General features: G+C 36.4%; 1 protein-coding gene and 2 long non-coding RNA genes across 3 annotated transcripts in view; all 3 read left to right on the top strand.

Annotated features, from left to right (window-relative positions):
- The first annotated feature begins 725 nt into the window (after window positions 1-725).
- LOC106940480 (uncharacterized) lies at window positions 726-1,514 on the top strand. The gene is made up of 3 exons (XR_001423108.1): window positions 726-892; window positions 1,106-1,243; window positions 1,479-1,514. It is a non-coding gene; the product is annotated as an uncharacterized LOC106940480 (long non-coding RNA).
- Window positions 1,515-7,911: 6,397 nt separating this feature from the next.
- LOC106940473 (integrin beta-like protein A) lies at window positions 7,912-10,469 on the top strand. Its single transcript, XM_015023237.1, has 4 exons — window positions 7,912-8,027; window positions 8,500-8,635; window positions 10,196-10,373; window positions 10,459-10,469. Exons 1-4 carry the CDS (start codon window positions 7,945-7,947, stop codon window positions 10,467-10,469), a joined length of 408 nt encoding a protein of 135 aa, XP_014878723.1. The 5' UTR covers window positions 7,912-7,944.
- A 1,466-nt stretch (window positions 10,470-11,935) lies between these two features.
- The window catches only part of LOC106940477 (uncharacterized), a 37,465-nt gene continuing 36,152 nt past the window's right edge, over window positions 11,936-13,248 (top strand). The window contains exons 1-2 of the long non-coding RNA XR_001423105.1: window positions 11,936-11,992; window positions 12,076-12,114. This is a non-coding gene — a long non-coding RNA (uncharacterized LOC106940477). The remainder of the gene's footprint in view (window positions 11,993-12,075; window positions 12,115-13,248) is intronic.

Raw genomic sequence — 13,248 nt, 5'->3', positions numbered from 1 at the left:
TTTTGTTTTTCTCTTTAACACCCGAACGCACCAGGTCGAAGGCAGCCGGAGGCGGAGCCCTGCAAGCGAGAGAGACGGATCCTGACGAGTGACGGACAAAATCCGCACCCCAGACATAGAGCACAGAGAATCAGGGCAGAGGAGGTCCCCTGCCCGCGCCTGTAAGTAGTGTTCCGTCCCAGAGTGTTTACAGGAAATTAACCTCTCGATGGAGTCTTGGGACAGGCTTGCTGGCGCTCTCCCTGTCTCTTTCTTTTAGCTGGGTCTGGCTGTAAAGGATCGTGATACGCCGAAGAGCGGGCAGTGCCGGAGTTTCTAAGAAGTCAGCTGGGAGCTGGCAAGTGGACAAAGGGTGGACGGGCCGCATTCACTTGGAGCAGCGCAAGTGGAACTCAGCCGAGGATCTGGAAATACAGTTAAAACAAGTTGTTAAAAAGTACCTTAACAAGTGTTTTTTAAGGTACTTGTTAAGGTACTTTTTACTTCAAGTTGCTACTTATAATAGCAATAAGCTATAGTTTTATACCAGAAAAGACAAAGAAGACAACAAGAAGTGGTAGAAGCATGATGGCATGCTTTTTGACTTTGGTGCCAGTACACAGCAAATATTATCTTGAGGCACTTTGCATGATATTTTATCACGGTTTATGATTTGAACTAATACATTTAGATGGTGGTCTGTTGTATAAACAGATGAGTCAGTATTTCCATCAGCAAGGCTGAGTTTGTAGTTTCCCTGTATTGTTTCAGTGGACGCTGCAGCACCGTCCTGCACAGAAGGTCAATATCTGCCCAGATTCCTGAGTCCAACTCCAAACAACAGAGCTCAGCTCTACACATCAGTCAACCAGATGCTGATGATCACCATCAGTTCACAGGCAACTCAAGCCACGTAAGTAAGAGTAAAATGGTTTTAGCTGTAAGTACGTCATGCCATCCAATCAGGAATTGGATCTTATCTGTTATTGAGATAAGGCTTGAGAAAAGTTTTCATGCCTGAGTCAGATGTCGGTCAACATATTTAGATTATGACATCAAGAAAAGCAGCTGCTTGAAACCTTGGAAAATATTTCTAACAATTCTCTGCATTTCCTGTTTGATAAAGATCATCTGAGCTCCTGTACAGCGGGCCGTACAACGTAACTAAGAGTTCATTGGGATCAGGAAGCTTCTCTCTGACGTGGACACCATCTGTGGCCGAAGGTGGAGAAAGTCACCCCATCTGTTTCGTTATCCAGGCAACGTCAGTATCTAGTCTGATAAACATCACACTTGAGATGTACAAAAACCTAAATAAAAGGCCCTAGCACAAAAACAAAACAAAACAATACATCACAAACACAATGATATCCTTAGTGTCAAGCATTGATATCTATTGCTTATATATCTATGAAGTGGTTTTGTGTATGAGTTTGCAGACAAATTTTATTTTGTCAAGTGAATTAATAATATATTTACATTTGAGTATACTTCCACAGTGTCTCCAGTTCTCAGTATCAGACTGAGCTTCGCTGTCATTGTAACAGTTGGAAACAGTGAGTTGAATCATTTTTGGGTTTTTCCTTATTGTTTAATTGAACAAGTGATTTTCTTTACTGATAATTCTATTAATGCACTTTTACCTGCTTAGGTTGATCAACAACTGCAGCTAAACCACCAACAACTACAACTACCCCTATACCTGTTGCTACAACCCAAACCCTAATGACAACAACCCAATCCCCAACTACAACAACCCAATCCCCAACTACAACAACCCAATCCCCAACTACAACAACCCAATCCCCAACTACAACAACCCAATCCCCAACTACAACTACCCAACTACCCACTTCCCAACTATGATTACAGCCACATTTTTACCTACAAATTCAACACCTGCTTCAGGGCCGTGTAAGTCTGACTACAGCTGATGTTTTCTCGACCATAATGCTGAAAGTAGAAAAAATGTTTTTATTTTCTGAATAAAAATATGTCTTTCCTTCTAGACTATGTCGTGGCTCTCAATGGTAAGATCACTACAAGTTTGTCACTGGAAGATGATTATGAAACAATTGTGAAACAGGTCAGTAACCTAATGAACTCTAATACTGATCATAATCTAATTTCTGTCATTTGCCTGATTAAGTTGATATTGTCAGTTTCTGATATTTTTCCTTCCTTCTGCCTGTTTTGTCTCGCTAAGAATGTCTTGTCTCAAATCTGAGAGCAGAAGAAAATCAAAGTCAAATCTCACTTATTAAAAAAATACAATTTAGCTTAGTCAGAAGGACAAACACAAATTCAGAACAATTCCAGAACAATTCATAATGTGCCACTGATTTCATCTCAACAAAGCCTTGTGTTTTCCTCTGCAGATTAAAGATGAACTGGTCAGACGAGGACTGCCACCAACAATGATTGTTCGCCTCCTCAGGGCCGTGACAACAAGTCGCTAAGGCCAAATATGTATCTAATACCTGTATATAACCATATAACGCTCTCTGAAGTTTCAAGTCATTTCTTTTTCTCTGTTTTTGTATTTTCAAATTTCTTTAGTAATTTCTATTTTTTTTTTCAAAATAAAAATTGTTAGATCAGTTTATGTAGAAAATATGTTTTTGAAAAGAAAAATATTGATACAAAAATCTCCAACAAAAAAGTTCAAGCTGAGATTATGAAGTAGAAATCTTTCTGTGAAGGATCCATGGTAACAGTTACACTACTGCTCCACTAGATGGCGAGTTGAAGCTGAAAATGCAATAAACTGTCAACCAACTAGAAATGTTTAGAGATTTGTAAATAATCTACTGCGTGACAGTCACTGTGGTTTCAGGCCAAGCAGATCTCTGGTATTATTTAATAGGAATCTAATGTAATAGACCATTATGTGTATGTTATGCATTAGTTGTTTACCTGAATGACAGCTGCTTATAATTATTTGGCATCACTTCTGGTATCCCTCAAGGTCGAGCGTTGAGACCCAAATTATTTATTTTATACACGAAGGATGAATTAAGTTACAAATGTTGAATTTCTACTATGTTTTTTGCTCTGCTCACGAATAAATTGAATAATTGGTTTGTTTTTATCAAACAAGCCCATTATGGCTAAAAAGTGACATCAAAATTATTTAATTTGCAAATAAAAAACTAAAATTACAGGAAAAGATTAACTAAATGGACTGACACTGAACACGAAAAGAGAATTTTGGAGTAATTAAGGATGACGAACTTAGTTTCACTGTAAAGTAAGATAAAAATATTAATAAAGCATTACTAAAGCCAAGCACTTATTGTGTTTTATATTGTGCAGATAAAGCAATATTTCACATTTCATAAAGAAATAATGTGAAATACTGACATTTCTTGATTTAGTGAAATCAGTAAAATCTCAAACTGCTTAGAGCATAAAATGATCAGCTATCAATAACTCTGTTATTTTTATTTTTTTTTATTTTTACTTTATTGAATGTGCCAATTACCATTTTTTAATAATAAAACTAGTAATTTAGATCAAAATTACTAAGCCAGGTCTGGAAAATAACAGCCAAATAGTTGAATGTTAATTATTATCTTTAAATATGGAAAAATCATTTTTATTTCATATGGGATTTGTCTCTGTTAATTAGTTTGAACTATTTCAGATGTGCTTCCATTGAAAGGTGTATTGAACCCACAGCAACACCAGAAATATGTAACAAATTAAACATTAAACTCCCACAGAATGATCTGGTAATATCACCAGTCCAGTATGAATATACACGCTTAAAGATGTTTGAGTAGAAAGTTCACATACAGAATAAACATAGTTCTAAAGAAATGTTTCTGTCACTTAATTGCTACATACTGATTGATCAAAATTGGTATTGAGATAATTCTGATCAATCAAGCCCCACAGAAGAGCTTTAATGTAGCATATACTGTGATTTTATTCCCTGAATATTTATGCACATCTATAAACATGCATCTATTCTTTGACAGAGCAACTCTGATTTCCATCATGCAGACACAGTTTAGTTTAAAAAAAATATAATTTGGCCTTGATTTTATCTTTAAACTGTTTTGGTTTTACTCGAGCAGAAATTAGATAAACTCATTAGACAAGGAATTACATCTTGACTAATGAACGTCAGAAGAAATGGATCACCAGATATAACAGTGACACCTAGTGGTTAATTATACTGTATAATATTTCTTTTTCCATTTATCCTTACCTCATTTTGATGTATATTTCAGAAAAAAACTATATATTAAAAAACAACTTGGCATCATATATTAAATAAAATAAACTTTATTTTAAAATATCAAATTTCTGCTCTCAGGATGTACTTTTCTTTTTAGTTTTGTTAGATAGAGGACAAAAACCTACAGTGACAAAGAATATAACAAGGAACATAATAAACTAGAATTACCGAAGGACTGAACTAAAGTAAAATAGAAACAAAACTGATCTAATAAAATGGAACTAAGGATACAGAATAAATCAAACAACCAGGACACAACAATCTCCTAACCCTTTCCTCCCACTGACAGCCAGTTCACAGCAACATGTTGCACCGCATTTGTGCTGCGTTCAACAACAGAGTGAGACTGTTGTGCTGAGCAGCAAATTTCACTTAAAATAAACGTGATGGACGTTTGGATAAAACCAGGCTAGCATGTTGCTAATTACTGCAACAGTGAATTATTCTTTCAGAGAAGCACAAAAGACCAACTAATAAAATACAGGCACTTATTCTTTAATGTTAGATTAATTTTCCCAGTTGAGTACTCTCCCTCGCCCTCTGTACCATTCCCTCTCTCTCTCCTCTCGCCGTTTCCTTTTCCCATCACACCTGCAACCTGATAGTCAATCAGTGTGTCTATTGTTTCACCTCTTCCTCGTTTTTCCTGGCTGGTTCCTCTCGTTTAATCCCGTTATAACTGGCTTCCTGTGTTCCCTGTGGTTTTCACAGTGACGTGCGGTGAGGTTCATAGCTGGTGAGGCACCGACTTAATTATAGTCGGATTTTCATATCTTGACCCCCTGCATGTTATTGTTTACATAAGGAAATTTCGCGCATGTATGCTGGAGGGCAAAAAGGCTATTCCTTCACATGCCATCCATAGCCGCACCGTCGCCGCAGAATAATTCCGTTATTTCAATCAAACTTAGACATGTAGATATTATTAATTTCGTGCTGTGCTCAACATCAAAGGGAGAAACCTTTAAAGTACAACTCAAACCACGTCTTTCTCGCTCTCTGTATCAGCGCAGCTACTGTATGGCTAGCTCGCTGTCACTGTGTCTTGCTCTGCAGTTGTGGAGTCACAATGTCTGGGTTCATGAGCGCCCCCAGCGATGAGGCACGAGAACTGCCTGCCTCACCTGCAGTCTGTTCTCTGCCGTTTCTGATCGCTCCTCAGCACACGAAACACGTTACACACACAGTTGGTGACAATAAAAACACAGTACATTAAATACATAAGCTAAATTATGGAAAATCAGTTCATATGTTAAATATTTTGAACCATTTTATTGCCGGCGTACAGACAGGAGGAGCATGCTCCCATAGAATGGCAGCCAGTGTAGTTAGCGAGAGGTTGCGCAATCCCAGGTGAGGCTCAGCTCGCTGCTGCCTCACCGGCTTCGCTTCTGAGCATTTTAATGGGAAAATGCGAAAATTCAGCGATTTATTTAAGAAAAAAAAACACACATCATTTTTGGTTAAATTAAATGAAAAATAGGTACTTTATAGTACAAACCACAGGGTGAAAATATCTTTATAAATGATTTTATTATTATATATTATTTTTCCATGATGACAGGTGAGGCTCTGCCTCCCCTGACTGCACGTCACTGGTCCGCACATGGATGCAGGGCAGGCACATAAAGAAAAAGAAAGGAGCAGGAAATATTGGTGGGGACGTGTCCACACCAGTCCTTCAGGAAGTTACTATGGGTGAAAACGTGTTTTGTTTTTCATTCAGTGGGTAGAGAATCCAGAAATTTTACTCAAGTAAGATACTTCATAAATAAAACTATTCAAGTACAGCATAGTAAAAATACTCCTAAAATTGTTTTCAAACAAAGTTACTTATGCAAATGTAACTCAGTACAACCCGACTCTGGTTGAAGGTTAGTGTTACGGGCCTCCAGGTGTTTTTGGTGTTTGTCTTGTGCTCCTCCTTTACAGGTTTAGCTGATCTGCTGATCTGGAGCTCAGGACATTTAAAGCTGGTCGTCTCCACCTTCTGGGTCGCCTCTCTGCCTCCTGATGCCTGTCCTGCTCTGCTTCCTCTTGCACATTTGAGTTTGTCTTTGTTTTTGCACCTCAACACTTCCAATATAAACACATCCAACCATTTGCTTTACTCCACTGACATTCATAGTCATTGTAGTTTTTAATAAATATTCATTTTCTACACCGTAACCAGTGCATGTTATGACCTTGAACCAGTCATAACAAACAAAATGATTTTCTCATATTACAGAGATAAAGAATGAAAGACATTTAAACTCTTCAAACCTAAATAACATTTTCAAACTAGAACATAGTGAATGTTGGGAAAAAAGGAGAAGTTCAACTGAGGACATAGAAAGGAAAGTAAAGGTCATCTGTTAGGTGATCTACACAAACATGCAAAAATATGTAAACAAACAATGAAGCGTATATTATGCAAAATAACAATTTGCATGATGGTGTTGTACCTTTCCATCTTTTGTAGAAGTGTCAAAAACACCATGTTTATTGAAATGTCTGGACAACAAAGGAAAAAGGACTAAAATAAGTTTTGTTCTACAGTCAGCAGACAGAAGAGCAAATTAAAACATAAATATTTTTTACAGCTTCCTAGTTATACTTTGACTGCAGAAGGTTTTCCATCAAACTAAGTAGCATTTTAAAATTCATCAGGAAAAACTGGTATAAAAACAAGCAAACAAAAACCATAACATGGATTATATGTTGGATATTATTGGTGTAGCTGCAGAGATGAACTGCTGGTCTGCAGCCATTAAAGTTTGTATCTGGTGAAACCAGTGGTGAACTGGTAGTGATCAGCTCTGATCTGTGAACATCTTAAATATTCACTGAGACACAAAAACTGAGATAAATAATGAACCTGGTGGAGCTGCAGGACTTAGAAACACTGAGATGAAGCAAATATAGATTTAATGTCTTTCAGTTTGCAAAACAAATTTTACCTCCTAGGAAATGTTTTTCTGATCATCATGAATCAGGTGTCGACATTTCCTGGTTCATTATGTAAATACAGTCCATAAAAATATGTTTCCATGTCACCAACAGGAAACAGAGAGAATAAGGAGAGACTGTATAAAGTCGCCTGTCTCTGATGATCCGATCTTAGTTAGCAGAACCGATTCGTTCATCATGTTGCTCTCTGTGCTGATGATGATGATGATGATGATGATAGTCAGCCGGACAGAAGCTGGTTATACTGGTGCCGTGTTTACCCACACCACTAAAAATGTACAAGGAAGCAGTTTTACAGTAAGTTCAGATTCTCTGAAGTTTCTTTTATTTTTCCTTTTGAAAAGATATTGTCTTGAATCCAACACCTCTTCACTTTAAATCTACAGGCTGTGCATCGCTCTAAGTTTGGCTACAGCTCATGTGAGGAGCTTGAGTCATGGCCGTGCTCTGGCTGTAGTAAGAAGATCGATGAAAGCAGCGGTGAATGGTGTCTGAGAGAACACACAGAGTGGGACAGTAGGAACTTCTACTATTACTCCTATGGGTGACTGAATCTCAACATCATGAAAAATTATAAATTATTATAATTTTTATTTTTTTTCAAGAAGTCTAAAATTCCTCCTGTCAGTTTTCTGGTCTGCTGTTCTGTAAGGTTTTCTGTGTTTTAGAAACTTGGTAATATTAGAAATCTTCCCAATATCTTCTATTGAAGATATAATCCTGGAACCTGGATAAATAACAGAAACAGCGTTACATCTGCCCTCGCTATGATGTTTGTTGATGAGAGAAAACGATCCGACATCAACAGACCAAACTCATCACCACAGACCGGCATCCTTCCTCTTGTGAGGTAATTCAGTTTTTATATGTTGTAAATAATAAATACCTAAAACCTTTCATGTCTTTGATTGAGCATAAATTGTATTTTGATTCTGAAGTTTTTTTTTTCTTTTTTCTTGTAAAGAAAAATGAGAACCAAACACTGCGAACCGATTTCATCTGTAACAGAAACCAAAGAGTTACATGGAAACAAAACCAGAGTTGTAATTAATTAAAAATTACTTACAAATAAGATTTCTCCTTAAAATTTAAATCTGCGAAATGCAGATTAAATTAGACATACTGAACATAGGAACCATTCTGTAATTTCTCAAAGAAACAATGTTCAAACAAGAGTTTAAGTACCTAAAAAATGATGGAAGAAAAACACTGAAGCACAAATCAGTCAGTATCCTGAAGCTCCTTGATGTAAATCTAATCATTTTAACAGATTATTTGATATCAGATATAATTATGTGATGTTTGTTTTCTGGTTCTCTCAGAGTTCCCTCAAACTGTCAGAGGAATATCAGCTTGTTGACCTTTGACCCTGATGGAGACAAGGTTCAATGCAGATATGGATCAAACAGCAACGAGTGCTACACCTGCACACCTCCGACTGTCCTCAGTCTCTCATCGGTAAGTAATAAATGTTGGTGTCAAGTTACAGGAAAGGAACATGTGAGGTTCACAGGTAGAAGAGAGGAGGTAAATATCCTCCAGTCAAACTGAGAGACAGTTTGACAGGAGGGAGAAAAAGCAGAAGGTCTGAACAACAAGGAGAAATGCAGTTTATGGTTAGGGGTTAAATTTAAGACTGATGTGAGAGTTGAGTTTTGGTTTAGTTTAGGGTTTGATACAGAGATGGAGAGATAAGTGTGTGTGTGTGTGTGTGTGTGTGTGTGTGTGTGTGTGTGTGTGTGTGTGTGTGTGTGTGTGTGTGTGTGTCTACATGGGAGGTTAAAGGGGATTTCCAGGGTATTCAGGACAGCATATTATGTGATCATATAAAACATTTGCAGACTTTTAAAGATTTAACTGCTAATATCATTGATTCATACATGCCAGCTGCCTACCTTAACATTTAATTTTTTTTCATATCATCAAGGTTTTCTAATTTCTGCCTTAGAAATGACTGAAATGCGTAGCGTGCAATAAAGTAAAACATTGATACATTTTTGTTTGGGTTTGGAGTTTCCTTTGTAAAACACACGGACAGAGAGACAGAGAACAATGAGCCAATGATGGTTTTTAGTTATTGAAACGCCAAGAATTCAAAGCTACTTTCACCACTGAATGAAACACATTATGAGCTTCACTGTAGCTACAGCCTAGCAAAAGGTTGATTGAAACTCAGGTGTGTGAACACTGCCCCCTGGTGGACAAATTGGTAAAGCAAACACTGTTGGCTTCAGGACAGAACCTGACAGGTGAGAACCATCCGGTCTGAAGGTGGAGTGAGAGAAATACAGAGATTTGTAGTTGGTTGGAATCTCAGATTTTAGTAAATAGTTCATAGAAAAACAGTTTGTGCAAAAACACAAACCATTTACAAAAAGAGGTTACTAGTATTCTAATGTAAATGCTGTTTTATTGGTGACATAATTTATTTGGCAAAAATAGTTTTTAGCATCTTGTGACTCAGGATTTTTTGGAAGAAGCCTTAAATATTTTCAAAAACAAATCTGAAATTAGTTCATTGCATTTCACTGTAGATACATTCATATAACACTATTGCATTTTTAAGCTACAAAATGATTCAGCAACCTGCTTCTCACTGCCAAAAATCTATAAAAATATTTTTTTCATACTCAGATTTTATTTTTATATTTGCCCTCGACCCCAGGGGTTTGGAAAAAGTTCAACTCTTTATATTTGCGGTTCAACAAAATATTTAAATTGAAAATTAGCTGCGTTCTTTTCTCAGCATGAACTCTCAGTTGATGTGATTAGAGTCATAATCTGCAAATTAAGTTAAATAGAAATTAATATTTCCATTAAGGTTAATAGAAATATTAAGTTTAATAACTTAATATTTTAAGTTACTAAAATATTAATAATTTAATATTATTTGTGTTTGTTTTATTTGTAAACAAACACAAATAAAACAAACACAAATAAAACCCATAATGAAATCCAGTAAATATAATGTTATTAAACTTGATTTATAATCTGATTTCTCTCTCTCTTCTCTTCCAGTCTTGTTCTCTATCATTCAGTCCAACCAGCAGCAGCAATGAAGGTTCATATGCAGTTCAGCTGATGATGGAGGATTTTCCCAGACAGATCATCACTCTGACTCACTACTCTAGTGGAACGACGTCGAAAAGCTCCAGCAGTTCTATGACCAGAATCCCCAGCCAGTTTCTTTTCAAAGGTTTGATTTCATGTTTCAATCATGTTGCTTCACTGCAAAGAGAAACACTGAATAAATTTAATATTCAATAATCATCTGTTCAAAGTTGATCATTAAGAATTTAACACAAGAAAATCCCACTTTATTAGAACAACTCAGATGGACAGCTGTGTAACTTTACTGAATTTATCTTTAAACTGACAGCAGTTCTTAGTTTAATTCTGCTGTTTCATGACTTGATCTGCATTATTTTTCCCTGCGTTGCTCCAGTGGATCCTGCAGCTCCGTCCTGCACAGCAGGTGAATATCTGCCCAGGTTTCTGCCTCCAACTCCTGAACATGGAGCTCAGTTCTTCATAGACGTTAATGAGATGATAGAAATCAACATCAGAGCAGAGGCGACTCAGTCTGAGTGAGTAGAAAATAAATGTTGTTTCTAATCAGAGGTAAGTTTCTAAATAATCGATGGTAAAAATCTGAAATTTGATCTTTATTGTGTTAAAATAACACAGTGATGCTAAAATGATCCAAAACACATAAAACCTGGTCATTAATTATTTTTAGCTGTCAGAGCATTTTGATAATTACTTCATAAAAATATGTTTTCAGGACATTTTGCACATATAACCAACCAGACTGATGTGTTTCCTGTGTGTTAAAGGATCACTGAGCTCCTGTTCAGCGGACCGTTCAACATGACCAAGAGTTCATCTGGTTCAGGATATTTCACCCTGACATGGACGCCGTCTTTCAGTCAATATGATGATAATGAAACCCATCCCGTCTGTTTTACTGTCCAGGCAAAGTCAGTATCTGATCTGATCAGAAGTTCCAAATGTTCTCATATTCCCTACTTAAGTAGAAATACAGGTACTTATCTGAAAAAGGCTGATAAAAATAGTTTACTCTAGTAAAAGTAAAAATGTACAGGTTTTAAAATGTACTTGAGTACAAAACTAAAAAAATAATTTTCACCTTCAGTGATACAAAATGTCTTTAGGAAAATCCCTCCTGATTCTGACAGGTTGCTGAAGCAGAGATCCATAAGGGCTCCATAAACAGATTTTCCTTAGGAAAATAAAATTTGACCAGATCCTTGAAAGAGGCTCTGATGCCTGGAGGTGATGTAACAAATCCTCTGCATTAATAAACACCAGAATCAAAGATTTTAACTTGTTTACTTGAAACTTAGACGTAGCTGAACTTGGAATACAAAATCTTGTGAGGGAAAAAATGTTGGATTCATAAAACTGATTAGCAGGAAGTCATGACCTCATTTATCAGTTCCACAGAAAATGTGGTGACGTCATAACTGAGATAATGTTATAATGAATAGAGAAAAATGAACAAACTGAAAAATAAATCCCATAACAAATATAAAGATATCTATGCAGCACCAGGAGAGAAAAAAATTAAATATTTTGCACATTAGACACTCAAAGTACTCAAAAAAATTATTTAGGGAATAAAAAAAGTGGATTTTGCATAATATGTCTCCTTTATGATTATTCTGATCCTTATTAAATGGCCATTTTAAAAAGAGTTTAATATTAAGGTTTTTGGACTAATTTATCTCCACAGATCCTCCAGTTCTGTCTACCAGTCTGACCTTCGATGTGTCATTGTGAGGGTTGGAAACAGTGAGTAATTTCTTTCTTTTACATCTTTAATTTATTATTTGTTATTTTCCAAACTCACGATGTTTCTGCTGCTGTTATCCCAGTTCCCTCCATAGCAACTCCAAGTCCTCCTCCTGAAACAAGTAAGAAGGACGATGAGTCAATTCTTTATTTTTCATCTTTGATTTATTGGGGCATGCCATTAGCAATGCATAAGGAGAGCAGTGACTGACCTGCGAAGCAGGTCAGTCACTGCCTCCATGCATTGCATGGCAGGCACNAGCAGAGGCGACTCAGTCTGAGTGAGTAGAAAATAAATGTTGTTTCTAATCAGAGGTAAGCTTCTAAATAATCAATGGTAAAAATCTGAAATTTGATCTTTATTGTGTTAAAATAACACAGTGATGCCAAATGATCCAAAACACATGAAACCTGGACACGAATTATTTTTATCTGTCAGAGCATTTTGATAATTACTTCATAAAAATATGTTTTCAGGACATTTAGCACATATAACCAAACAGACTGATGTGTTTCCTGTGTGTTAAAGGATCACTGAGCTCCTGTTCAGCGGACCGGTCAGCATGGTCAAGAGTTCATCTGGTTCAGGATATTTCACCCTGACATGGACGCCGTCTTTCAGTCAATATGATGATAATGAAACCCATCCCATCTGTTTTACTGTCCAGGGAAAGTCAGTATCTGATCTGATCAGAAGTTTCAAAAGTTCCTCACATTTGCTACTTAGCTGAAAAGACTGATAAACATAACTAGTTCATTTCAGTAAAAGTATAAGGTACAGGTTTTGAAATGTACTTAAGTACAAAAGTAATAAAAATAATTTTCACCTTCAATGATACAAAATGTCTTTTGAAAATCCCTCCTGATTCTGACAGGTTGCTGAAGCAGAGATCCATAAGGGCTCCAAAAACAGATTTTCCCCACTGATGTGGGTACGATTATGAGAATAATAAAATTTAACCAGAGACTTTGAAGGCTACTCACAGAACACAAAAAACACATATTTAAGGACTAAAGAATAGATTTAGCATCATATGGTTATTTTTAATTAATGTTTTGGTGTTAATTTATCTCCATAGCGCCTCCAGTTCTATCTACCAGTCTGACCTTCGATGTGTCATTGTGACGGTTTCAAACAGTGAGTCATTTCTTTCATTTTGATGATTTAGCTTACTTTTTATTTTGTGAACTCATGATGTTTCTGTTGTTATCCCAGTTCCCTTCATACCAACTCCAACTCCTCCTCCTAAAACATG

This window comes from Poecilia latipinna, unplaced genomic scaffold (genome assembly GCF_001443285.1).
Source record: "Poecilia latipinna isolate Pla-1442-1.1 unplaced genomic scaffold, P_latipinna-1.0 Scaffold3241, whole genome shotgun sequence".
Lineage (NCBI taxonomy): Eukaryota > Metazoa > Chordata > Actinopteri > Cyprinodontiformes > Poeciliidae > Poecilia > Poecilia latipinna.
This window is presented reverse-complemented; position numbering and strand designations above follow the sequence as displayed.

Bases quoted from the DNA above. Each gene is read 5' to 3' on its own strand.
- LOC106940473 (XM_015023237.1), top strand. From the start codon at position 7,945: ATGATGTTTGTTGATGAGAGAAAACGATCCGACATCAACAGACCAAAC. The intron at 8,028-8,499 runs GTAATTCAGTTT...TGGTTCTCTCAG, and splicing joins GGCATCCTTCCTCTTGTGAG to AGTTCCCTCAAACTGTCAGA. The intron at 8,636-10,195 runs GTAAGTAATAAA...CTTCTCTTCCAG, and splicing joins CTGTCCTCAGTCTCTCATCG to TCTTGTTCTCTATCATTCAG.